Here is a 27,985-nt window from a genome sequence, read left to right as displayed (position 1 = left end):
GCTCTGCCACTGATTTGTTGCACAGCCTTTGAAGAAGTCATTTCCCTTTCGGTGCCTCAGTTTCCCCATCTGTGAAATCAGGACAGTTCATGCTTCCTGACCTCAGAGAGGCTGGGAGGCTTCAGTAATGTTGATGAGGGAGGCTGATGCCAGTGCCAGGAAAGGCCAAAGGATTATTTGGAACCAGCTGAGACCGTAGCTGGAGGGCATTTGGAATTTGACACACTGTGGGTCGGACTCACCCCCCCAGCCTCGTCCCCGGCCCCTCCGCTGCCCTGTGTGGAAACTCTGGCTGCTTTTCTCCCAGCCACCCCTTGCCAGGGGCTGGATTTGCTCCCTGCCCCCTCTGTGCACTCAGTAATTCCCCGGCCCCAGGGTCCCACTTACCCCAGGCAGCCCCAGAGCCCATGCTAGCAAGGACAGGCAATGCCAGGCTGTGAGGAGCAGAAAGGGGGCCAGATGCAGTGGAAGGGGCCTGGAGTCAGGGCACCGTGGCGTCCTGGTGCTTCTGGCTGAGGGAGAGGAGCACAGAGCCCATGGCCCGAGCTGCGAAAAGGCCAATAGCACCAAGATAACCCCGTGGCTTTTCTCAGCCATGCCACTCGCAGTCATTTGCATCTAAACAGGGGTGTATAGGATGGGATCAGGGGGCCTGGGGCTATCTCAATATCAGCTCCAGAGACTTAAGAGGAGGGGGAGAGAAAAGAGAGAGGGAGAGAGCAAAATAAGCTTATACCGATGAGAAAGAGCTAAGCTGCCTCCCCTACTGTGAGCAGGGTGAGTGATACGGCCCAGCGCTACCGTGCTGCACCATTCACACGCCCTTTAGCCATTCTGCTCTGGGGGTGGGGGATGGGGAGAGCCATCAATAGGGCTTTCCCAGCCGGGCTGGCAGGACTGGCCGGGGCCGGCAGGCCGGGGACACTGTCCCGTTGCTACGCGGGGTCTCGGGGAATGCCAGCGCTCTGGGCTGGGGGGACGTTGGACGGCGGAAACATTCCGCATTATGCTGGTAATACAGTGTGACACCAAGGGAACAATGGGAAATTGAGTGGCCCAGCAGGTAACGGGCCTGGCTGGGAGACAGTCGCAGTGGTGCACTGTCAAGCGCTCGCTAATCCTCCCTCCCGACCCCTCCCTGGTTCTGGGAACTTCGCTTGCTCATTTCACTGCTGGGAAATTTCTCCCCGATGCCTTGTGCAGCCCTAGTGGAGATTTTCAAGTGATTCATTCATAGCGCCAGGCCTTCCCCATCCCAGAGCCTCTCCTCACTCCCCCATCGACCTGCTGGGGTTGAACATGGCTCCTGCCAAACTGGCTCTGGGGCTGCAGGACAAAAACAAGCCGGAGTAAACCTGGCTGTGATCGAGCATGGCTTGTTCTTGCCGGTATATACAGAAAGCATGTTCTGACTGTGGGTTAACGTGCAGTCCCTGGCCATGGACAAGAAATGTGCATGGCTCTGACACTCCCAAGTTTAAAGCAGTTACTTGTTTGGCAGGAGCTTGTTCTAGCTGGGGATGTTGCACTGGTTTAAACATGACCTGAAAAGTAAACAACATCGATTAGGCCTGTGGCACCTTATAGACTAACAGACGTATTGGAGCATGAGCATTCGTGGGTGAATACCCACTTCGTCGGATGCATCCTGATGAAGTGAGTATTCACCCACGAAAGCTTATGCTCCAATACGTCTGTTAGTCTGTAAGGTGCCACAGGACTCTGTCGCTTTTTACAGATCCAGACTAACACGGCTCCCCTCTGATACTTGACATCTATAAGGTTTGTGCTCTCCACTTTTTCCCCTGAGGGATGGCTAGAGACAGCCTTTAAGTAAGCTGACACTTTCCGGCTTGCTTTTTCCCTTTGGAATAGCAGGAATGCCAAGTTTGTTCTTCCTTGTTCCAGCGGGAGGTCTCCTGGGATGATTCATGTGCACAGTGGAAGCTCTCTTGGCCCTTTGGCCCAGGGGCAGGCATGTGGAATCTTTAACCCCAGGGAGCTTTTCTCCCTCGGGTTTCCCTCTCAGAACTGACATGGCCTTATCCCTGTAGGCTGAGCCCCTCTCAGCACGCCTGGGACAGGGCTCAGTACTAATATCTCCATGTGCAGCAGAGCCACCTGTCGACTTCGGAGCAAGTACTAAGTGACTCACCCAGGGTCACGCAGGAAGGCTGTAGCAGGGGCAGAAAATGACCCTGTCTCCTGAATCCCATTCCAGACTGGCCAGCTTCTTTCCTTAGCTGGTGAGTTACAGTTACAAATCATCGAAATACAAATTCCTGCCCCCTCACTCAGCTTGCACTGTCGGATCTGGTGCAATAAGCCTGCTGATGCTCTGGTCGTCCATAGAGGTAAGGGTTGCAGGGATGGCGGAGAGTCATCAATCGGGATTTCCTAGCCTGACTGGCAGGATTGTATTTAGCAAACACGGGTTAGACAAAAGCTGACTGGGGTCGGGGGGAAGCGTAGAGCAAACCCTTCTCTCTCTCTGAACCAAAGGTCTCAGACATCAGTCCCCCTGAGAAGGCACAAGGCAGATTTCCCTTTTGCTGGTCACCGTAAGGTCATGTCTACATTTAAATAAAATGTAACCCAGCTGAGTTCTACCACGTCTCCTTCCTAGCCAGACATGCAAGAAAAAATATTAAGGAATCATTTTAGGTACCATTGAGACTAGTTAAATGAGTCAGAGGATTCAGGTACAACCCAGGTGTCCCTGACTCGATTACATAGACTGAAGGCCAGAAGGGACCATTGTGATCATCCAACCAACCTCCTGCATGTCACAGGCCACAGAACCTCACCCTCCCACCCACCCCTGTGGCAGACTCTAACCTCTGGCTGAGTTACTGGAGTCCTCAAACCATAATTTAAAGGCTTCAAGTTACAGAGAATCCACCATTTACACTAGTTTAAACCTGCAAGTGACCCGTGCCCCATGCTGCAGAGGAAGGTGAAACAAAAAACAAAATAAAAACGCCCAGGGTCTCTGCCAATCTGATGTAGGGGAAAATTCCTTCCCGACCCCAAATATGGCGATCAGTTAAACCCTGAGCATGTGGGCGAGACCCAGCAGCCAGACACGTGGGAAAGAATTCTCTGTAGTAACTCAGAGCTCCCTGCATCTAGTGTCTCATCACCAGCCATTGGAGATATTTACTATGAGAAGTTGCAGACAGGCCATATGCCATTGTAGACAACCTCATCCGACCATCCCCTCCATAAATGTATCAAGGTCAGTCTTGAACCCAGGTTTTTGCCCCCACTGCTCCCCTTGGGAGGCTGTTCCAAAACTTCACTCCTCTGATGGGTAGAAACCTTCGCCTAGTTTCAAACTTAAGCTTGCTGATGGCCAGTTTTTAGCTCTTTGTTCTTGTGCCAACATTGGCGCTTAACTTAAATAATTCCTCTCCCTCCCTGGTGTGTAGCCCTCTGATGTATTTCTAGAGAGTGATCAGATCTCCCCTCAGTCTTTGTCTGGTTAGGCTAAACAAGCCAAGCTCTTGGAGTCTCCTCTCCTAAGGTAGGTTTTCCATTCCTCGGATCATCCTAGTAGCCCTTCTCTGCACCTGTCCCAGTCTGAATTCATCTTTCTCACACATGGGAGACCAGAACTGCACACAGTGTTCCAGATGAGGTCTCACCAGTGGCTTGTACAATAGAAATAACACTTTCCTATCTCTACTGGAAATACCTCGCCTGGTACATCCTAGGACTGCATTAACCTTTTCATGGCCACATCACAGTCATCCTGCCATCAACCAATATACCCAAATCTTTCTCCTTCTTTGTCACTTTCAACTGATATGTTCCCAGGTTATAGCAAAAATTCTTGTTATTAGTCCCTAAGTGCATGACCTTGGACTTCGCACAATTAAATATCATCCCATTTCTATAAACTCCAGTTTTCAATGTCATCCAGATTTTTTTGTATGATATTCCAGTCCCCCTCTGTATTGGCAGGGTCGGCTCTAACTTTTTTGCCGCCCCAGGCAAAAAAGAAGAGCGCCGCCCCGCCCTAACCCCCCCCCCCCCCCCCCCCCCCCCGCCCCCCCCCCCGGCCTCCCCACCCCCCCCCCCCCCCCAGCCCCGCGCCGGGCCGGCCAAACCCCCGGAGCGCCGCGCCGCCCAACCCCACCCCGAGCACCGCACTGCGCCGCCCAAACCCCCAGAGCGCCGCGCCGCCCAACCCCCAGCCTGAGCGCCACACTGCGCTGCACGCCCAAACCCCCAGAGCGCCGCGGTGGGCTGGCCAAACCCCCCCAGCGCCACGCCGCCCCAGGCTCGCCCCACCCCCCCCCCCAAGCACCGCGCCGCACCACGCCGCCCAAACCCCTGGAGCGCTGGGCCGCGCCGCCTCCCCTAGTGCCGCGCCGCGCCGCCAAAACACCCCCCGCGCTGCCCGGCCGAAACAAAAAGCAAAAACAAAAAAAATCCCTTGAGCGCCGCCCCGCTGAACAAAAAAAAAAACACCGCGAGAGCCCTCCGCCACCCCAACATTGGCCGCCCCTTCTAAGGTGCCGCCCCAAGCACATGCTTGGTCGGCTGGTGCCTGGAGCCGGCCCTGTGTATTGGCAATACCTCCCAATTTTGTGTCATCTGCAAATTTTATTAGCACACTCTAGGGTGACCAGATGTCCCGATTTTATAGGGACAGTCCTGATTTTTGGGTCTTTTTCTTATATAGGCTCCTATTACCCTCCACCCCCTGTCCCGATTTTTCACACTTGCTGTCTGGTCACCCTAGCACACTCCCACTTTTTGTGCAGAGGTCATTAATGAAAATGGTAAATAAGGTTGGTACCAAGAACAGTCCCTGAGGAACTCCACTTGTAACAGCCCTCCCACCTGACAGTTCACCTGTCAGTACGACCCGTTGTAGTCTCTCTTTTAACCAGTTCCTTATCCACCTCTCAATTCGCATATTAATCCACATCTTCTCCAATTTAACTAATAATTTCCCATGTGGAATAGATCTAATCTACCTGCATTACTGAAAGCCAGGTAGATTAGACCTTTAGACATTCCCTTTGTCTAAAAAAATTAGTTATCGTCTCAAAGAAGGAGATCAGGTTGGTCTGGCACAATCTACCTTTTATAAATCCAGGCTGAATTTTATCCCAATTATCATTTATCTCTATGTCCTTAAAACTACTTTTGCTTTCAAAATTCGTTCCAAGACCTTGCGTACAATTGAGATCAAACTAATGGGCCTGTAGTTTCCCTGATCACTTTTTCCCTCTTTCTTAAAAAGAGGTTCTATGTTAGCAATTCTCCAGTCATAGGGTGCAGTTGTGGCTACAGACGAACATGGCTACCCCTCTGATACATGACTCCCAAGTTTACAGATTCATTAAAAACCCTTGCTAATGGGCCAGCAATTTCACAAGCCAGTTCCTTTAATATTCTTGGATGGAGATTAATTGGGCCCCCTGATTTTTCACCATGAAGCTGTTTGAGTTTGACTTCTACCTCGGATGTGGTCATTTCTACTGCCATGTCCTCATTTCCATTAGCCTCCCGGCTACTATCCCTCAGCTCCTCATTCCCCTTCTTATAAACTCAGTAAAGTATTTGTTTAGATGTTGGGCCTGGCCTAGATTATCTTTAATCTCTGCCCCATTCTCAGTGCTTAGTGGTCCCACTTCTTCTTTCTTTTTATTTATATGGCTAAAGAACCTTTTACTGTTGGTTTTAATTTCCTTTGCAAGGTCCAACTCTGCTTGGCTTTGGGCAGTTCTCACTTTCCCCTGCATTTTCTGACCTCCAAGAAAGGTTTCCTTGCTGATCCATCCCATCTTCCATTCCTTGTAGGCTTTCTGCTTTCTCTTCAACACCTGTTTGAAATACTTGCTCTGTTGCTTGTCCAGTTTGGACTGAACCCTTCCCTACACATTTTTCCCCCTTGCTTGGGATGCAGGCTTCAGACAGCTTCTGCAACTTTGACTTTAATTCCAAGCCTCCTTCACATTCAGATCCTTGAGTTCTTCAGTCCAGTCCACTTCCCTAACTAATTCCCTGAATTTTTTAACGGTTGCCGTTTGGAAATCCAGTCCCCTAGTAGCAGACCTATTTGTGTTTATCCTTCCATTTCGTTTTAACTGAATTAGCTCATGATCACTCAAACCAAGGTAGCCTGCTTCCACTCCATAGGCCCGTGTTTCTGCCCCGTGCGAAGGGCCCTGTCTGCAAGATACAATGACCCACTCAGTGGGTGCAGTTATTAACTATTTATGTTATGGTGGCATTTATGGGTCCCACTAGAGTTCATGTATTAATTGTATTTTTACCCTAGCACCCAAAGGCTCAGTGAGGCCTGAGGCAGTCCTGTGCTAGGGGCTGTACACACACAGGTGGACACGGTCCCACCTACACCACAACATTTAACCATGGTGCACAGTTTTGTAACCCCGGCCCATGCCCTGGTGGGGAGAGCAGTGTAGGTGGCCTTTAGGCTGATTTTTATATTGGGGTGAGAACGTTAGGACCTGCTCCAGCATGAGTCCTGTCTACACTGCAGAATCACTATGTTTAATGCTCACTCATGTTTCCTTCTGCCTTTGTGGACAGAAAAAATCTCTTTCTGAAGCTGAGAGGCAGCAAGATGCCCGAGAAGGCCCTGGACTGGGTGTGAGACCTTTGTCAAATGACTGTCTGGCTAACTGTGAGCAGGTCACTTCACCTTGCTGTGTCTCTCTCCCACATGCATCCTTTGTCTTTCAGGCTGGGACCATCTGGTTCTGCATGTAGGGCCGGGTCCAGCGTACACATAACAATGCTGAGGAACCATTGCTTAGCCTAACTCTAGACTGGATTAAAACACTGGTTCCTAAGGGGATTGTCACCTATTCTCTGTGCAGGATGGTAAAAAGGAGAATGCCCAGCCTAAACGGAGGGATGTGTTTGCAAATAATGGTTTAGCACCCCTACATGAAGCTAGCTTGGGAAATGATTTCAGAACCCTTTGACTCATCTGCCAGATAAACCAAGTTAGGAGTTAGTGGAGTGGGAGACGCGACTCAAGCACCATTTTCTTCCCAATGTCAATAGGGCCAAATAGTGAGAGTTAAAAGGCTGAAATAGTCTCTCCAAGGGAGTTGGGGAAAATCCCATCACTAGGGATATGGAATTCCAAAAACCACTTAGCATTAGCCTAATTCTGGTCCCAGTGAAGCCACCGGTAAAAATTCCACTGACCGTGTGGGAGCAGAAGTAGAGCAAAGCTGGCCACTTTGAAAATACCACCGAGACTTTCCAACTGGCCTGGATAGAATACTAGACAATGAACTGAATTGCTGGACCACAGTCTAGACCCACAGCATAAGCTAGAATCTGACTTCTGTGACCCACAGGAGCAAAGTGACTTTTATTAATACTGGTGCCCCTCTGCCGAGAGGTAGTACAAATCTGGAGCCTTGCTGGTTGGCTTCCCAATGGTGGACAAATCAGGGGCATGGAGTCTGGGAATATTCCTAGTGTAAATTGCTTTATTTACACATATGCACCAGTCTTGGGACAGAAATGGTCCCAAACAGCATGCAGTACACCCCCTCTTCCAGAAATCCCAGACCGCATATCAATGCCCAGTCCCCATGAAGCTACTCTGTACCCAGAATTGCCCCAAATATAGAGAAAAAAGCAGAGAACAAACTCTGCTGTCTGCCAGAGTTTCTTCCAAGGGTCAACCACAGAACAAAACTTACAACACAACAGCATTTCTTCAAAGACTAAACACTTGCTCACAAACCAAGAAAAAGAACTAAAAGTAAGACTAGGTAGAACAGCGACATCTATTGACTGACTCTTGCCATAACAGCACTATGGTTCGAGACCCGCTGTTCACTAGGATTAAAACATGGTTTGATAAAAAGTTTTTTGTTCTGTGTACTCAGAAAGCTTTCCACAAGGCTAATCAAATGATCTCATCAGTTCTCACTGCCCCACCACAAAGTGAGTCACTATCATCCCCCTTAAACTGTAAGGGAAACTGAGGCACAGGTGGGTGGCACGACTTGCCTAAGGCTAGAGGAGGCACCCGCTTCACAGTTCGGATTAGAATTTAGGAGCTGAGCACCTAAAATCCAGGGCTCAATCCACAAGGGCCGAGGTTCCCAACAGTGACCAGCCAGTTCTCTGCAAATCACGCAGTTCTGCCACCACCTCCTTGCTTCCCTCTGCTACGGTTTATTGAAACATGAACTAACATACACTCAGCACTTTGTTAGTGTCACTTTTCCATGTAATAACTGCTGTAGGGCCCATGGGCATATTGAGCAATTGTGATTTTGAGAGGAGGTGTCTGCCTCACAATCTCTATTAACTTGTGATAGACACGATGAAAAACTGAGCAGTTTTGCCCTGGAACGTGCCACTTGAGCACTCTGACACCAGGCCTGGAACGTGCCATGTGAGCGCACTGACGCCAGGCCTGGAACGTGTCACAGGAGCGCCCTGACGCCAGGCCTGGAACGTGTCACGGGAGCGCCCTGACGCCAGGCCTGGAACGTGCCATGGAAGCGCCCTGACGCCAGGCCTGGAACGTGCCATGGGAGCGCCCTGACGCCAGGCCTGCCCTGGAACATGCCCCACTGTCTATTTGGCATTCAAACTTCCTTTTTGTTTGGGTGCCGCTGCTTTGTCTTTGCATCTGATGCTTGTCTGACTTTTACAAACCATTTATTTTTTCTGTTTTGTGCTGCATAGTGTCATACACGCAAAATCTCAACCTCTGAGTCACGGCCGGCTTCCTTGCTAGGGTGCCTTTTTTCTGCATTCTTCGCAGCTGCAAGCATAGTGTGGAGAGCCCTGGTGGGGAGCACTAGAGAGGTGCCAAGTAGGATAACGCATTGGCTAAGTGTTAGCGGGCTGTCGTCACTGCTCTCGTCTGCTGCATAGAATCAGAACTGCTTATGTATTACTGGTGGTACAGAAGCAGCTAGAGGCCCCAACCCAGACCAGGGCACTGTTGTGAGAGTCCCTGCCCAGAAGAGCTTACAGTCTGACTAGCTAAGGAGGAAAAAGGATGGCAGGGGACAGCGGCACAGTGAGGAAAAGCGGCTTGCCTAAAGTTACACAGCAGATCAGTGGCAGAGCTGGAAGTAAAGCCCAGATCTCTTGATTCTCAGTCCATTGATCTGTCACCTAGAGCATGTTGCTTCAACTGAGTATCACATGCCCTGTACTGCTGGCGAAGTCTACTCCTTTAGTGCACGTGGTGATTCTGCAGCAGGGGCATCAAGCGTCTTGGAAGGGCTATCACTCCTCGTGCTTCAGAGCCAGAACCACCAACTGTTGGAGGCTGAGGAGGCAGCTTTTCCTGGGGGCAGGTTAGACCATCCCTGCTTTGAACCTTTCTCGGGGCAACTGGTGCTGGCCACCGTCAGTGGCAGGATACTGGGCTCGCTGGACCGTAGGTCTGATCTAGAGCCACCCAATAACCTGCCAAGCTTGTCATTACTGAGACAGCATCAACGGAGTAGACGGGAGGATTTTTACACTAGTTGGGCTGAGGCATGAGTACTGAGCCCCAGATGGGTTTGGAGCAAAATCTCCATGCAACAGGGAGCATGTCAGATGGCCCTGGCTTGCTCGGCATCAGCCTGAAGGTGACATTGGAAAGGGAGTTCTCTTGGGCTGGGTGTGGTGCGCACAGGACACTGAGGCCCCAGCCCCACACAAGGTCACATCATGGAAAGCCTGACATGGGACGCAGTGAGTAAAGAATTAAAGGATGGCAGATGAGATGACAAGTTTGGTTGCTAAGAGTAACCGTGGTGATGTTATATCAAACTTCTGTGTGACATTTGATTTAAATATGGCTGACATTAGAATTAAGATAGTAGCACTATCAAAATCAATATCGCACATATTAAAAACTGGCTAAATGATAGATCTTGAAAAGGAATTGTAAATGGGGAATCATCATCCAGTGGGGGAGTTTTTAGCGGGGTCCCACTGAGATCTGTTCTTGACCCAATAGTATTCAATATCTTGATCAAGGATCTGGAATTTTTTTTTTAAATCCTTGCAGGTAAATTTTTCTGATGAGACAAAAACAGGAGGTGTGATAAATAAGAGTAAAAACATTGGATGTATGAAACTAAAGAGGCTGTTCAACACCTAAGTCCCTTTCTGGACCTTGCCTATCCCATTTCTGTGCCTGTTTCTCCTCCCACCTTTGGGTGTTGGACTTGTAAAGCCTTCTCTCATAGGTTTGCCCAGTGATGGGGCAAAGGGGCACTGATCTCAGTGGGGAGTGCTGCTCTACAGAACTACTGTAAGACAAGTAACAATGGTATATTATACTGGAGCACCAGCTCCATTCTAGGTAAGGCTGCCCAGCACTTTCTGGTTAAAGACTGACTCTTCTAAAACTCTAAAATCTGCATGCTTACTTGGATGGTCGTGACATTTGCTGTGCCTCCTGGGGGGGCTAGACAGAGTGAGTGACCCAGAAATGGGGTCAGTTGAACAAGGAGATCCCAAGATCCAGCTCCCCCTGAAACCCCTCACCCAGCATTTTTCAAAACCAATAGGGTCTTATAACTTTTGTCTGCCCACACCTGGGGCTCAAACCCTGGCTCTGTAATTGTCCCCCACATGACCTCAGTTGCTCAACGTTTATTTCAAGTGGTGCGTAACACCCATGAGCCTTTGGGACAGCAATACTGAAAACGGTTTTAAAACCAGATTTTAGCTCTCTAGAATGGTGTGTGCCAAACCCTCCTGTGACGAAGAGATTGAAACGGGATGTGCAGCAAGACCAGGCCCCTTGTCACAGCAATTTGGTGGCTCAAGGGGCCAGGCTGTGGAAATAACAACCGTTTCCCCCTTGGTCAGCGTGCAAGGAGCGAGGTGTGCCGAACTGGCAGACAAACACCTCAGCAAACGTCTGTGCTTCTTGCTCAGGTAGTGGCTGGGCCTCGGCCTGGTTAGAGAAGTAGTCTGCGATAGTGAGGGTGTATCAACTACCAGGGACAGAGCCCCAGAACAGCCCTAGCTACCCTCCCTAGAGGCTGGCTCAGCTGGGTGGGAACCATAGGTAGTGTGTGTGTAGGATGTGCTGTCTTATGGGCCCCCCAGGTATAGGGAAGCTTTACCCAGCCCCTAACAGACTGCGCTATCCAGGCCTGTGGTACTGATTTTGAACCCTTTGGGAAAGCTCTCCGCATCTTCCTGCTATGTAACACCTTCAGATCTCAGGCACCAATCCCTGGGGACAACTATGTGATGATTTAGGTGGGGATTGGTCCTGCTTTGAGCAGGGGGTTGGACTAGATGACCTCTTGAGGACCCTTCCAACCCTGATAGTCTATGATTCTATGTTCTCCACTTCCTGCCGATGCCTAACCAGTAGCCTTGCTCTAGGTTCACATCAGGCCAGGCTTCTCTGAATGTATGTACACCTGGGCCGGCCAGTGCCTCTTCTGGCAGATCCAACACCCTCCTTCCTTCCAGCACCTTAGCTGGGAAACTCCTGGGTCCGTGGCTTGTCCCTCCTTCATCATTGTGGCTCTGCATTGGAGCCTCCCACCTCTGCTGGTGTCACGGCTGCTGCTAGGCTGGCGTGTTTTCATTTCTCCATCCTGAGCACGTGTCTGGCCCTGTCCAGCCTCGGTCTCTTGGCCAGGGCACCAGCATTCCTGTGCTGTTTCCTTGGACAGTGTTGGTGCTGAGCTAGCTGCTCGAACTGTTGGGCCAATTGTCCTTGGGGTTCATGGAAATTATAGAATCTCTTGTGTGAAGGGTGATTCGGATTTAAGACCTTTCCCCAGTGGGAAGTGCTGGAAATGGTTGTTGCCAGCAGTTCACAATTGTGGAGTATTCTGTTCTTCCTTGTTCAGGGTCCTGCTGATGCACACAATTACTCCTTCCTGGTCTCCATATGGTTGAGCCAAGACAGCGCCAATGCTAACTTCACTGGCATCGGGGTCTAGGACAAACCATAGCTGGGGATCTGGGTAGGTCAGTATTGTTGAAGAAACGAGCCTCCACTTTAGTTCCAGAATGGCTTCTTGGAATGGGGTGGTCCACTCAAACATCTGCCCCTTCTCTACCAGCTTGGGTAGTGGCTGTGCAATTGTGGCAAAGTCAACAATGAAACTCTGGTAATATAAAGCCAAGCCAATGAAACTCTGCACTCAGTGACAGAACGTGACACTGGCTAGAATCAGACGGCTTCTCCCTTTTCCAGGTCTTTCGCTATGCCATTCTTTGAGATCACATGCCTCCAGTAATCTACTTTATCACAAAAAAGATGCATTTTGCTGGTTTCGCTTTTAAGCTGGCTTTGCGTAGCTTCTCCAGCACAGCTCCCGGCTTCTGCAAATGCTCCTCAAGCCACCTCACAGTGACAACGTTATCAAGTTACACTAGGCAGGACATGCCCTGCAGTCTCCCAGCATGACATCCATCAGCCTTTGGAACAGCCCAGGCACACTACAGAGGACAAAAGGCAGAGTCCAAACTGAAAGAGGCCCTGTTTGGTGGTGCATGCCATCTTCTGTCGGTCATCTTGGTGCACCTCTACTTGCCGGCAGAGCAGAACCAACAGGCCTTTGCCAGCCAGTAGAGTGACCATTGTTTGCCTTATTCCCATGATCTTAAACTGAGTTTAAACCTGGAGCACCACACTGAAAGGTCTTAACTTCCTCCGTTTCCTTGGGTGGCTCTTTGTCATGACTGTGAGTATGCAATGGAAGCTTGTCTCTGGAGCCTACCAGAATTGTAAGTGGGTGTCCATTGATCTCACTAGTGATGAAGCATTTGGACCTGATCTCACTGGCAGCTGTTGTCTCTCACTGTGACCCTACAGGTCTGCAGATGGGGCCTGGCTCTTGGCTCCTGTCCTTGGTAGATGTCTTGCTTCCAGGCGTTACCCTGCTGTGGGTATTCCCACAGGACGTGCCTGTGGTTCCAACCTCCAGCATCGTAGATCTGCCCAGTACCTCCTATGGGTACTTTCAGGGTCTTTCAAAGTTCAGTTGCTTCCTGCGTCCCTCTCTCTCCCTCCATCCCCCATTGGTTCTTGCTGGGTTACAGGGCTCCCTTTCTGTTAACAGCTCGCTGCTTCGCTCTCCTGCCCTCACTTAGTTCTTGGAGGGCTGAGTCCCATGTCTTTCCTCTAGCTGTAGTGTCTTCTCGTTCAGCCTTGCACACCTGTGCCTAGGGGCTAGGTCCTGCTCTTCTGCAGCCTCTATGGCTAGTTCCAGTTCCGCAGCAATCTTGAGGGCCTCTTCCAGCCCATTCGGTTTCTCCTTACAAAGAACTATCCGGATTTCTCCCCCAGCTGCATGTCACAAGTTGGTCCCTGGCCAGTAAATCCTGCATTTGGTTGTCATAGTCCAGGATCGCCTTGGTGGCCAAGTGCCGGAGGAAATAGCCAAAATTGGTGACAGATTCCCCTTTTCTTGTCTCGTGTTGAAGGCGGCTCATTTGGAGCAGCAGGCCATGAAAATCCAGCTTGGCGACCTCCTCCCAGCCCTTTATTCGAGCAGCTTGTTCGTAATGGTTGAGCCAGCTGGCTCGGCACTGACCATCCCCAAGATAAACTCTGGATAAGAAATTGGGCCACCGCATCTCCCACCCGCACTGACCTGCCACTCTCGGGGCTCAGGGGAACATTTACGTCATCAGGATTGTTCATTTCCACTCACTCTCGTACCTATGGCAACTGCCTCTTAACTCCTTGCCAACCAAATCCCTAGATTCCAAGGCCAGAAGGGACCAGTGTGATCATCTCATCTGAACGCCTGTATAGCACAGGCCATAGAACTCCCCCCAAATAATTCCGATTTGAACTAAAGTCTTTTCAAACAAGCCCAGTACTGATTTTGGAATCGCCAGGGATGGAGCCTCTACCCCAACCCTTGGTAAGTTGTCCAAATGGTTAATTATCCTTAAAAATTTACACATTTCCAGTTTGCATTTGTCTAGCTTCAGCTTCCAGCAATTGGATTGTGTTTGACTTTTCTCTGCTAGATTGAAAAGGCCATTATGAAATCTTTTGTTCCCCATGTAGATACTTATAGACTGGGATCAAGTCACCTCTTAACCTTCTCTTTGCTGAGCTAAAGATTGCACTCCGGATCACTATAAGGCACAGTACCTTTAATCATTCTTGTGGCTCTTCTCTGAACCCTCTCCAATTTATCAACATCCGTCTTGAACTGTGGACACCAGAACTGGACCCAGTATCCTAGCAGCCATCAACAGAACCAAATAGAGGTAAAATAACCTCTCTAGCCCTCAGCATTCCCATATATACATCCAACAGCTGGCAACAGCTTCACTGGCTAACTGATAGGTCTCAAAATGTAATTGGCCACGACAACCCCCAAATCTTTTTCAGAGTCGCTGCTTCCCAGGATAGCATCCCCCATCCTGCAAGTATGGCCGACATTCTTTGTTCCCAGAGGTGTACTTTTAGCAATATTAAAATGCATATTTTTTGCTTATGCCCAAGCTAATCAAGTGTTCCAGACCCCTCTAAATCAGTGACCTATCCTATTCAGTATTTACCACTTTCCCATTTTTTGTGTTCTCTGCAAACCTTATTAGTGGCAATTTTGTTTTCTTCCAGGTCATGGATAAAAATGTTAAATAGCGTAGGGCCAAAGAATCGATCCCCGTGGGACCCCCACTAGAAACACACCTGTTGGAAGATGATTCTCTGTTTCCAATTACACTTTGAGACCCTTCAGTTAACCAGTTTATAATTCATTTAATATGTGCCATGTTAATTTTGTATTCTATTTTTTTTAATCAAAATGTTGTGTGGTACCAAGTGAAACATCTAACATAAGTCTAATTTTGTTATATCTACACTATTACCTTTATCAACAAAACTTGCAATTTCATCAGAAACTACCGGTATATCAAATTAGTTTGACAGAATCTATTTTTCATAAACCCATGTTAATTGGCTTTAATTATACTATTCTCCTTTACTTCTTTATTAATCAAGTCCCATATCCCCCACTCCATTACCTTACTTGGGATAGGTGTCAGAATGACAAGCCTATAATTACCCCATGTCATCAGGTTTCACCTTTTTAAATATTGGTGCATTATTAGCTTTCTTCCAGTCTTCTGGAAGTTCCCCACTGTTTCAAGGCTTATCAAAAATCAACATTAATGGTCCAGTGAGCTCCTCAGCCAGCTCTTTTAAAACTCTTGGATTCATGTTATCTAGACCTGCTGATTTAAAAATGTCTAACTTTAGTAGCTTCTGTTTAACATCCGTCTAAGATACTAATGCAATGGAAAGTGTTTCATCCCCCTCATCATCTAATATGCCTCATCATCTCCCCCCACCTCCAAAAATATAACACAAATATTTACTGACCATTCTGCCTTTTCTGCATTACAACTGATAATTCTACCATTTTTATCTAATAATGGGCCAATATCACTGTTAGGATTCCTTTTGTACCTAATATATTTTAAAAACGTCTCCTTTTTGTCCTTAGCGCTGCGGGCCATTCTCCTTGGGACTCCATTGCTAGCATCTTTGTCATTATTAGGGGTGCTCAAGGATGGCGTACACCAAGTCCCTAAGGTGCCAGTAGCGTGCCAGATGTACCACAGGTTGGTGGCAAGTGCTACAAGCACTTCAATTGCTAGGCCCCATAGGTACAAACCCTCGTGGGTCCCACTAACCACTCAAACACTTGACCAAATGAAGGCTGGCAAGAAAGGGACAGATTGTGAAATCCTTTGTGTACAGTGGCCTAAATAGTTACAGCTCAAAGTAAAAAGAACAATTCCTATTTGGACATGTGGGGAGCAGCCCAGCAGAGGGCTAGAGCTCTCCTGGTGTAATGCCTGGGTTGTCCTCTGCACTCCATGGCTCTAGGCGTAGGCAGGGTTCCAGGCCAGGATCAGCCAGCGGTGTATCTCGCTGGGGCCTCTCTGCACTGGCTCCCTGCCCAAGCTCTGTCCTGCCCCAACCTGTTCCTGGCTGCAATGTCCATCAGTCACAGCCTGCTCCCCACGTGGTTCCCCAGCTCCTGCTGCAGCCTGCTCCGCACACGTCTCCCTGATGGGTACCGAGCACCTTGCCTCCCTGCTGTTCCTGGCTTCCAAGCCACCACCACGTCCCCGACTGCAAAGTTTCTTTTTGCATCAAGGCCTTGCAGAATTTTTGCTCCCTTACCCAGGACGGGAATGTGCCTCCATGTCTCTCCCCTACCCCCAAGTGCGTTGATGGGAATGGTAGGCCCCTGCTTAGCAGACTCATTGTACCTATATTCTCCCTTGGTTTAACCCATCCCTCCTTGCTCTGCCATGACTAATTCCTCTCCATTCTTGCAGACCTTTAGGGTATGTCTACACTACGAAATTAGATCGATTTAATAGAAATTGATTTTTTAGAAATCTATTTGATACAGTCGATTGTGTGTGTCCCCACTAAGCGCATTAAGTCGGCGGTGTATGTCCACAGTACCAAGGCTAGCGTTGCCTTTCGGAGCGTTGCACTGTGGTAGCTATCCCACAGTTCCCGCAGTCTCCACCACCCATTGGAATTCTGGGTAGAGCTCCCAATGCCTGATGGGGCAAAAACATTGTCACGGGTGGTTCTGGGTACATGTTGTCAGGCCTCCCTCCCTCCGTGAAAGCAATGGCAAAAAATTGTTTCTTGCCTTTTTTCCTGGGTTACCCGTGCAGACGACATACCATGGCAAGCATGGAGCCCGCTCAGCTCACCGTCACCGTATGTCTCCTGGGTGCTGCTGGCAGATGTGGTACTGCAGTGCTACACAGCAGCATCCCCTTGCCTTGCCTTGCGGATGGCAGACGGTACAATACGACTGCTAGCCGTCGTCGTCCTGTGGGTGCTCCTGGCCGACCTTGGTTAGGTTGGTCGGGGGCGCCTGGGCAGACATGGGTGCTCCTGGTTGGCCTCAGTGAGGTCAGTCGGGGGCGCCTGGACATAAATGGGAGTGACTCCAGGTCATTCTCTTCTTTAAATTTCGTCTAATGGAGATTCAGTCCGGCCTGGAATATCATGCCAGCTGGAGGCTTCTGCCTCAGGCTGCTCTCCCAGTTGGCAGCCCCTACCCCAGCCTACCCCTTGCTCCCATGGCTCATGAAGCCTGGACAGTAGTAAGGAGCAGTTCAACTACAGGCTGAGCAAGTGCATAATGGTGGTAGAATGTGCCTTTGGGCGTTTAAAAGCGCGCTGGCGCAGCTTACTGACTCGGTTAGACCTCAGCGAAACCAATATTCCCGTCGTTATTACTGCTTGCTGTGTGCTCCACAATCTCTGTGAGAGTAAGGGGGAAATATTTATGGTGGGGTGGGAGGCTGAGGCAAATCGCCTGGCCGCTGATTATGCTCAGCCAGACACCAGGGCGGTTAGAAGAGCACAGCAGGGTGCGCTGTGCATCAGAGAAGCTTTGAAAACCAGTTTCATGACTGGCCAGGCTACGGTGTGGAAGTTCTGTTTGTTTCTCCTTGGTGAAAACCCACCCCCTTGGTTCACTCTACTTCCCTGTAAGCTAGCCATCCTCCCTTCCCCACTTCGATCACCGCTTGCAGAGCCAATAAAGTCATTGTTGTTTCAAATTCATGCATTCTTTATTAATTCATCACACAAATGGGGGGATAACTGCCAAGGTAGCCCGGAAGGGGTGGGGGAGGAGGGAAGCACAGGGGTGGGGTAGTTATAGAGGCACCCCCTAGAATGGCATGCAGCTCATCATAGAAGCGGCATGTCTGGGGCTCTGACCCAGAGCGGCCGTTTGCCTCTCTGGTTCTTTGGTAGGCTTCACGTGGCACTGCTGTAGGTTCCTGTTATAACCTCTGTCCTTCATGCCCTTGGAGATTTTTTCAAATATTCCAGCATTTCATCTTTTGGAACAGAGTTCGGATAGCACAGATTCATCTCCCCATACAGTGATCAGATGCAGTACCTCCCAGTCGGTCCATGCTGGAGCTCTTTTGCAATTCTGGGACTCCCACGGTCACCTGTGCTGATCAGCTCGCCACGCTGGCCAAACAGGAAATGAAATTCAAAAGTTTGCAGGGCTTTTCCTGTCGACCTGGCCAGTGCATCTGAGTTGAGACTCCTGTCCAGAGCGGTCACAATGGAGCACTCTGGGATAGCTCCTGGAGGCCAATACCCATTGAATTGCGTCCACACTACCCCAAATTCGACCCAGCAGGGTCAATTTCAGTGCTAATCCCCTCGTTGGGGAGGAGTACAGAAATCAATCTTGTCTAGACGCGATAAATCGATCCCGGAAGTGCTCGCCGTCGACGCTGGTACTCCTGCTCCGCAAGAGGAGTACGTGCAGTCGACGGGGGAGCCTGCCTGCCTCGTGTGGACATGCAGTAAGTACCTTATATTTTGAACTAAAATACTTCGACTTCAGCTACTTTATTCACGTAGCTGAAGTTGTGTATCTTAGTTCGAACTGGGGGGTTAGTGTGGACCAGCCCCAAGGCTTGTTTTCCAGGTCCTCCAGTTTCTCCCGTGCTCTGATTCAGGGAAGCAGTTTCCCCTTTATCTCCTTTGTTGCAGTGATTCAGTTTCTTGAATGTGAGGTTTGAGATTTGAAGCCACTCAGCTGTACTCTCTCTCTGATTCAGAGATTTTAAGGCTGGAAGGGCCCATTCTCCATTCCTGACCATTTTAAATCCAGACTGGCTGTTTTTCTAACCGATCTGCTCTAGGGATTATTTAGGAGCAGTTCTCTGGCCTGTGCAATGCAGGAGGTCAGACTAGATGAGCACAATGGGCCTTTTTGGCCTTGGAATCTACCCACCTCTGATCATCTCGTCTCACTTTCTGCATCCCCCAGACAGAGAATTTCACCAAGTGACTCCTGCATGGAGCCCGGAACATCCGGCTGAGTTAGAGAGTGTCTTTTTGAAAGACAAGCAGGCTGGGTTTAAAGACTGCAAGAGATGGAGAATCCACTGCTCCCTAGGGAAGCTGTTTCAATGATTAATCACTCGCACGGTTAAAAAAACTGAACTCTATTTCTAGTCTGGATGTTTAGATTCAGCTTCCAGCCATTAGATCTTGTTATACATTTGTCCCCTATCATCAGACAGCTTTTTCCTGTTTACATATATACATAGACCAGGGTAAAGGCAACTTTTCACCTTTTCTTGGCTTAATTAGAGAGGTTGAGCACCTTTAGCGTCTCCCTGAAAGGCACCTGTTCCAGCCCATGAATCATTCTTGTAGCTCTTGTCTGAACCCTTTCCAGTTTGACTTTTATCTTTTTGAAGTGTGGACACCACAACTAGACAGTGTTCCAGTATCAGTCTCACCAATGCCGTACACAAGGGGTCTCAAACTCAATTTACCTTCGGGCCAGGGCCAGTCCTCAAATCCTCCCAGCAGGCCAGTAATGTCACTGAAGATGGTGTTCAAAAAAGAAAATATTTATATTGTATTTTTTATTTTGAATTTCTTAGAAATAATAAAACTGTCACACGACTTTATACAATTCTTCACCTACCAGAGAGTTTTTAGTGTTTGCCAGACAACCTGGCAATGCTTCAGTTCTGTCAGTTTGTTGATGTTTGGCCTCCGTGACTGAGCAGTTGAAACCTTCAGAATTGCAGCAAGGTGGGCATCAGAGAGTTGAGTTCGGTATTTTGACTTGTTTATATTCATTGTGGAAAAAAGTGATGCTGCCGCCAGGGCTGACTCTGCCCAGCGACTGACGATGCTATCTCTGTCCCTCTCCCCCAGCCAATGAGAGCTGCAGGGGGCGGCGCCTGCAGCAGACAGAGCCAGCAGCGTGGCTGCATGCATCTCTCCTCCGCGGGCTGCAGTGGGGAGGTTCTCGGGCTGCAGGTGGCCAGTGGGCCAGGACTTTGAGACCCCTGCCGGTTTTGGGATTTTTTTTTGAAAAATTAATAAATAACCTTTCAAAAAAGATTCACAGAAGTTGGTGGGTACTTGGGGAAGGGAAGTGGCTAAACGTTAACCTAGCACATAATCCCATGGACAAGAACATAAGAATGGCCAGACTGGGTCAGACCAAAGTCCATCTAGCCCAGTGTCCTGTCTTCCGACAGTGGCCAATGCCAGGTGCCCCAGAGGGAATGAACAGAACAGGGAATCATCAAGTGATCCATCCCCTGTCGCCCATTCCCAGCTTCTTGCAAACAGAAATCCTGTCTCTTCACAGCTACGCGAGAGTCCGCCTTTGTCCACGCCATTGCTTCGGCCGGTGTGGCCTTCGCTGTCACCCGCTCCTGTGCTGAGGGCACCTCCACCATCTGCGGCTGCGACTCGCACCACAAGGGACCCCCGGGTGATGGTTGGAAATGGGGGGGGCTGCAGTGAGGATGCTGACTTTGGCGTTCTGGTTTCCCGAGAGTTTGCAGATGCCCGAGAGAACCGTCCAGATGCCCGATCAGCCATGAACAGACACAATAATGAAGCAGGCAGAACGGTGAGTGCCTTCCCAACCCCACCCGTCTCTGCCACAAAACCCGCACATGCTGTAGTCCTCTGGCATGTGCAGATGGCCTGATTCAACTCCAACCAAGTCAATGGAAAGACTCCGATTGATTTTCATGGAAGGTGGATCAGGCCCTGGCTGCACATACAGCATGAATAAACCCTGCCATGCACACAGCCCTAGTGTAACCACCGAGCATCTCCACGTACTGACCCAACGTCTCTCTTCATTCAGGCTGGGGCAGGATAAAACCAGGGGGGTAATGCACTTGGCACAGCTAGCCACCCGGACCCCATGCCCTACCCCAATGATGCACCCATGGTCCTAGGATAGCAGCCTTCCAGTGAGTCAGTGTTGGCCACATTAGCAGATAAGACGCAAGGGACCTTATTAACTCCTAAGGTAGCAACTGAAAGACCAACATGTGGCGCACGATGATCTCCAGCTGATGTACTTTCCACGCTCCCCATGGGCAGGGTGTTGTGGTGCAGGGAGTGGGAGGGGAATGCCAGCCAGGGTTTGCAGCTCTTCACTTGCAGGAGAAATCCAAATTTAGATACAGTCTTAGGTGCTGGTCACTGGAGCCCTCCCCTTTCCTCCAGGACTGGGGCAAAGCATGTCCTGAGCTACAGGTATTCTGTGAGTATTGTAACCGCATTCTCTTCCCAGGCTGTTTTTAAACAGGCAGCATTACTCAGACAGGTGATTTATGAGCGGTTGGGTTGGGTTTTTTTGCCCCGCTGTACCATCTAAACCATTAGACAGACAAAGCGAAGGAGTTACTCTCCCTGCAGGCTGTAACAGCACCTGTACATGGGAATGCTTGGTTCTCTTTAACGCCTCTCTCCTACTCTCAAATCTTTTACTCTCACGAAACTGGCAATACACCCCCAACTCAAAGGCCCAGGGATTTTAACAGCTAGCCAGGGATTTTCTACTTCACACGGAGGTGATTTCTTTGCAGCTGGTCTTGCCCAGTGCAAGTTTCTTGCAGAGACCAATCCTTAGAATGACAAGCCCCTGTCCCTGTCTGCGGCAGGCTGACAGAGGGAGTGCACAAGGACGAAGGATTGTTGTGTTAGTTTAGATGTGGCACACGGAATCAGGGACTATTCTATTCCCAGCTCTCCCACAGACTCACTACTTGGCATTGAGCGAGTCGATTAACTGCTCTGTGCCTTGGTTTCCCCAACTGTATTAGCGGGTTAATAGGAGGGGCATGAGTCTAAATCCCTGAGTGTTTGTAAAGCACTTGGATGAAGGCCCCAGATAAGTGCAGATTAGAATTGCGCTACTTTCTCTCGAGGCGGGGTTGGGTTTTAGCCAGCAGAGAGGCACTCAGGAATCATCCGTTAACACTCTCTATTCTGCCAAACATCGCTGATGTACAGAGTCTTGAATATTCAGTTTTGGCCAGATATTTAACGTGATTACTTCTGCTTCTCCGATAGAAAATATTTTTGTTCCTTCAGCCTTCAAAGGTCAAAAGCAAAGCTGGCTGGTCTAGGATAGTCCAGATAAATCTAAACCAAGATTTTGAAACAGCAGGATTTAATCCTGGGCTTTAAAGACTGCGTTTTGCATGTCTCAGAATTGGAGATTGATGTTACCTGCATCTTATGGCTGAGGAAACAAAGAGGCTTATGCAACATTTTTCAAGTAGGTCCCAATTTTCGGAGGTTGAGTACCTGCAACTCCAGTTGAGGTCAAGGAGAGGTGCTGGTGCGTGAAGCTTCTGGAAAGCAGGTCGGGAGCTATCTCAAGATGGGCAGCCCAAATTGGGGTCAGCTGGAGACTTTTGGCATACATGACTTGTCTGAGGACACACAGAAAGTCTGTTGGGCTCACAGAGCAGTGAGGCTCTAACAAGTGTAGTGGGGGCAAGAGACCTACCTGGCTTTAGGATGGATCTTGATACATTTATGAACCAGATGATATGATGGGGTTGCCTGTACTAGCAGGGAACTGGACCTGATGACCCAAGTCTTATGTTCCTATTGCAAAGCTGTGATTGGAATTCATGTTTCCTGCCTCCCACTCTGTGCCTTAACTCCAAATCCTTGCTCCTTGATGCAGCCATTGTGTAGTGATGGGTCCATAGGCAATATTGCAGAGGGCATTTAGAAATCAGATGTGGGCAGGCTTCAGCCCAGGCTCAGATCAGAGTTGGGCTAAATCCATGCAACCTCAAAAGAGCAATTTGAAACCAAGCAGGTGGGGCTGGAGCTTCCAGGCTGACTGTCTACTTCTTGTCTTCTGGACAGACGATCCTGGATCACATGCACCTAAAGTGTAAGTGTCATGGCCTCTCAGGAAGTTGTGAGGTGAAGACCTGCTGGTGGGCACAGCCAGATTTTCGGGCAATTGGTGACTACCTGAAGGACAAGTACGACAGCGCCTCTGAGATGGTGGTGGAGAAGCACCGTGAGTCCCGGGGCTGGGTGGAAACTCTACGGGCCAAGTATGCCCTCTTTAAACCCCCAACCGAGCGAGACCTGGTATACTATGAGAATTCCCCCAATTTCTGTGAGCCCAACCCAGAGACCGGCTCCTTCGGGACCAGGGACAGAACATGCAACGTCACCTCCCACGGCATCGACGGATGCGACTTGCTGTGCTGTGGGCGCGGCCACAACACCAGGACTGAGAAGCGGAAAGAGAAATGCCACTGCATCTTCCACTGGTGCTGCTACGTGAGCTGCCAGGAGTGCATCCGCATCTACGACGTCCACACCTGCAAGTAACTAACGCAGGGGGTGTTAGGCCAGAGCCTGGGAGCGTCATTCCTCGCGCGGTGGCCTCGTGTCACAGGATGGTGCCGAAGACCCCAATGTACCCGATAAACTGTGCCATGATGTATATGGAGACAAGTGTTCCCTTCATGAATACCACAGCCAAACTGAGAGCAAGCTGAAGTCTAGCTTCTGTACGGGAGACTCAGCCGTGGGCTCTCCACACCTAATAGACGTCTCCCAGGCAGCTCAATGGTTCAGACATTCCATATCCACCTTAGGTCACATATTGACTGATTTTTTTGCTAGTTCCACTCTGTTTGACAAGCGTCAACATGACAGGCAATCTGCTCTGGCAAGTGGGGGAGGTGACAGAGGTCAGGACTGAGATGGAAGAGGTGTGTAACGGACTCACAGCTGGGAACACATGGGGTGTTTGTGGTCAAGCCAGAGGTGCATTGGCACAGCAGCTGTGCAGGCTTGGTTTAACTTCTAACACTTGGATTTAACAGTGTGAAACATAGGAAAATGTAGACGTCCTCCTTTCCCCCTTAAGGAACTCCAACCCTTCTGCCACTCTCAGAACCGAGCATGGCCAGCAATGGTTTCATCACTGCTTTCCCAGCATACCTTTAGCTCTCGCGTGGTCTAGTGGGGTCTCCAGCTATTTCCCTAGCAGCCACTTCTCCAGCTGGCCACTGCCACAGCCCCTGATGCCATTCCTGTCTCCACTGCTAGCGTATGCGAACACCGGCTGGCTTCCCCTTACCACACCCAGCCTCGCCGCTCCCTACCCCACACCACCACTTGTAGGGACGTTCCTAATACTTCAAGTACCTGACTTTAAAAAAGCAAGGAATTTTGTTTCCTCAAGAAAAAATGGTATTTAATAAATAAATAGCACATTTATTGCCTTGTAATTATTTTTCCTGTAGCCCAGTATTCTAGCACTGACTGGAAAATCCTTCCCATCAACCTGCTGTATCCAAAGTTTGTACAAAGTTGTAGAGGTTGTTGATTTTTTAAATTTTATATTCAGAAAATTCTCTTTTTATAAGCATTATTTATTATACAGTGTATATATCTTTGAGTTGACTAAGATTATATATTATATAAATATATATATATATATATATATATATTTGGAGATAAATCTATTTCAATTTGCTTTTTGTTGTTGTCCTGTTAAGACATTAAAGAGAAAGTAAATGAACTTAAACTGATACACTTGAGAGCCCGTGTCGTTCATTTGTTATGGAACCTGTGAGATCAGTCTATCCACAGGAATGGTCGACTCTCTTGCTGGACAGGTGACTGCATTAAGACACCACCTCAATTAACACAAACAACTGACACTAAAAACTAATCACTTGCCATATTGTGACAGTGCTTATCACAAGCAGCTTTCTACAGGGAAATATCACAACGAGCAAACATCAAGACAGCATCTGATGGTGTCCAATGTAGCTTACTCCTACACAGACCTCAATGGCATTAGATTAAATAGAATCACAGAGTTTAAGGCAGAAGGGATCGCTAGATTATCTAGTCCAGGTGTTCGGGACCCTTCAGGGGGTCGCAAAGCTATTACATGGGGGTTGCGAGCTGTCAGCTTCCACTCCAAACCCCGCTTTGCCTCCAGCATTTATAATGGTGTTAAATATATAAACAAGTGTTTTTAATTTATAAGGGGGGGTCACACTCAAAGGCGTGCTGTGTGAAAGGGGTCACCAGGACAAAAGTTTGAGAACCACTGTCTGACCTCTTGTTTGACACAGGCCATTAAATATCCCTGTATTGAGCCCAATAACTGGTATGTGGGATGAATCATCTTTTTCAGAGTAGAGACCTCTAGAGAGGAGACTCCCCCACATCACTTGGTGGTTTGTTCCAACGTTAATCACACTCACTGTTAAAAACGTGTGCCAAATTCCAAATTCTTGTTCTGCCTGTCTCCAGTGCATCAAAGAACCCTTCCGAGTACCTGGTATTTTCTCCCTGTGATGGTACTTATACCCTGTGATCACGTCACCTCTCCATCTTCTTTTTGATAAGCAACACAGATTGAGCTCTTGAAGTCTCTCACTGTAGGGCATCTTCTCCAGCCATCAAATATTTTTTGGCCCCTTTTCTGTACTCCCACCAATGTTTCAAAAACCTTTATAGAATGTGGACACCACAACTGGACACAGCGTTTCACGATCGGTTTCATCAATGTCATACACAGAGGTAAAATTACCTTCCGACTCCCTTTTATCCATCTGAGGATCACGTTAGCCCTTTTTGTCCCAGTATTGCACTGGGAGTTTGTGGTCAGTTGCTTGCCTACTATGAAACCCAAGGCCTTTTCAAAGTCACTGCATTCCAGGATACAGTCCCCCATTCTGTAGGTGTGACCTGCATTCTTTGTTTCTAGAGATGTAACTTTATATTTGATTGTATTAAAGTGCATCTTGTTTGAATGGGCCCAATTTACCATGAAATCCAGCTCGCTCTGTATGACTGCCCTGTTCTCATTTACCACTTCACCAATCTTTGTGTCATCTGCAAATTGTAATCAACAGTGACTTTGTATTCTCTTCCACATGGCTAATGGAAACGTTGAATAGCATCAGGTCTAGTGCCAATCCCAGCGGAACCACCCTAGACACACCTCCATTTAATTCTGGTTCCCCATTGACAGCTATGTTTTGAGATCTGTCAGTTAGCCAGTTCCTAACCCAGTTACTGCGTGCTTGAATAGTATTTTATAGTGCTGATTTCCTAATCAGAATATACTGCAGTTCCCAGTCAAATGTATTACGAACGTATTGCATATTACAGCTATGCAGTTACCTTTTATCAACCAAACTTGTAAACTCATCAAAGAATGATATCAGGTTTGTCTGACAAGTCCTATTTTCCATAAACCCCAGTTGACTGGCATTATTCCTATCCTTTAATTCTTCATCAATTGAATCCCATATCAACTTTCCCATCATTTTATCCAGGATGTCAGGATAACTGGCTTTTGGTTACCGGGTCATCCCTGCTTGTACTTTTTGAATATTGACACAACATTAGCACTTTCCCAGTCTTCTGGAATTTTCCCAGTATTCCAAGATGTATTAAAAATCTACATCAGTGAGCTAGAGGTCTCCTCTTTACCAACTCTTTTGGGTGCAAGTTATCCAGGCCTGTTGATATAAAAATATTTATCCCTAGCAAATGTTGCCTAAGTGGGGGAGTAGGGATAGCTCAGTGGTTTGAGCGTTGGCCTACTAAACCCAGGGTCATTAGTTCAATCCTTGAGGGAGCCACTTAGAAATCTGGGGCACAATCAGTACTTGGTCCTGCTAGTGAAGGCAGGGGGCTGGACTCAATGACCTTTCAGGGTCCCTTCCAGTTCTATAAGATAGGTATATTCATATATTATTAGCATCTTCCTTAGTTACTAACAGAACAGAAAGTACTTCATCATCCCCATGTGATATGACTACACTATCCTCTTTCTTTCCAAATACAGAACAGAAAGATTTACTGAACATTTCTGCCTTTTCTGTATCAACAACAACTTTACCATCTCTATCTAGTAATGAGCGAACACCATTGCTAGGATTTCTTTAGTTCCAAATAGACTTAAACCCCCTCTTATTGCCTTTAGCCCTGCCAGTCATGGACTCTTCCCAAGTATATTTAGCTTTTATTATCAATGTTCCATATTGAATAGCAATCAATGTAAATTAGAAGTTATTTCCCCTTTTTTCCATTTGTTTTTTTTTTTATTTCTAATTCCTGCCTTCACTTCCCCACTGAACCAGGATGAGTTTTTAGCTAAAGCAATCCTCTTTTTTGATTGTGGAATTGTAGCTTTTGGGGCATCTAATAAACTCCCAATTTTCATTGACATTTTTCTATCTAAATTTTTCCTTCCAATCAATTTCACTCAAAATTCCTCAGCTTTAGGAAGTTAGCAACACTGAAGCACCAAGTTTATATATTACTGGTTGGGACTGTTCTGTGTTTGCATGTAATCATGTTCCATGGCAACCACCAACTTTCAGTCCAGTGATTAATTCATCTTTATCCATCATACTTAAGTCCAAAATAGCATCATCTTGTGTTGGGTGCAATCCCTTTTGCATTATACAATTTTTAGAAACTCTAGCAATGTTTTATTACACGGGGACCTCAATTTGGGACACAGTTTTTTCCCCACATTGGACAGGTACTGGTTTGATTTGACGGTCACAAATCAAACAGCTCCCCACCCACTCCTGGGCCTCCTTAAGTATCACATGCCAGAACACACGACGCCTTTAAATGGAGTGTGCAGAAGAAGCCAACGGTGAGGCTAGCCTCAGTGGGCATGTCTACCCAGCAATATAAATCCGGGCTTAGCCCGCTCCCCTCCCCCTTGCATCCACACTCCAATTGGGTTAACCTAGGCCTTGAACCTAGGCTCCAAGAACCCTGCAGGGCAGGAGGGTCCAAGCCCATGTTAAGCTGGGATCTAGGGTCTGAGCCCTATTGCTTTCCTGTGTGCACGTGGCCCCAGCTTGACTCGGGTCCTGGAAGTCCTCCAGATGTATCCCAGAGTTCCCTGGGGCAACCTCCTTAGTCTCTCTATTGCCCACAATCTGTGGTGCAGTCTATTGCAAACAGAAGCCACAGCTCCCTTTGCGCAGCAGCTCAGATCACCGTTAACCCTTTGTCTGCTGAAAGCCAGTCTGCACACACACTACCAGGATCCTGCAGGGTTTGCAATGGAGACTGATCCAAAGGTTTTGCAGACAGAGCTGCTGCCTGGTGCATGCTGGCCAGGCACCCCTGCGATGGCCT

The 27,985-nt window shown here is 48.5% G+C and overlaps 1 protein-coding gene across 1 annotated transcript in view; it reads left to right on the top strand.

Moving 5' to 3' along the window:
• WNT3 (Wnt family member 3) overlaps positions 1-23,757 on the top strand; it is an 84,194-nt gene extending 60,437 nt beyond the window's left edge. The window contains 3 exon segments of the mRNA XM_034755896.1: positions 20,157-20,299; positions 20,301-20,423; positions 22,697-23,757. Of these exon segments, the coding sequence (XP_034611787.1) occupies positions 20,157-20,299; positions 20,301-20,423; positions 22,697-23,176 (746 nt within the window). The 3' untranslated portion in view covers positions 23,177-23,757.
• Positions 23,758-27,985: the final 4,228 nt, after the last annotated feature.

This window comes from Trachemys scripta, chromosome 23, assembly GCF_013100865.1.
Source record: "Trachemys scripta elegans isolate TJP31775 chromosome 23, CAS_Tse_1.0, whole genome shotgun sequence".
NCBI classification, from domain to species: domain Eukaryota; kingdom Metazoa; phylum Chordata; order Testudines; family Emydidae; genus Trachemys; species Trachemys scripta.
This window is presented reverse-complemented; position numbering and strand designations above follow the sequence as displayed.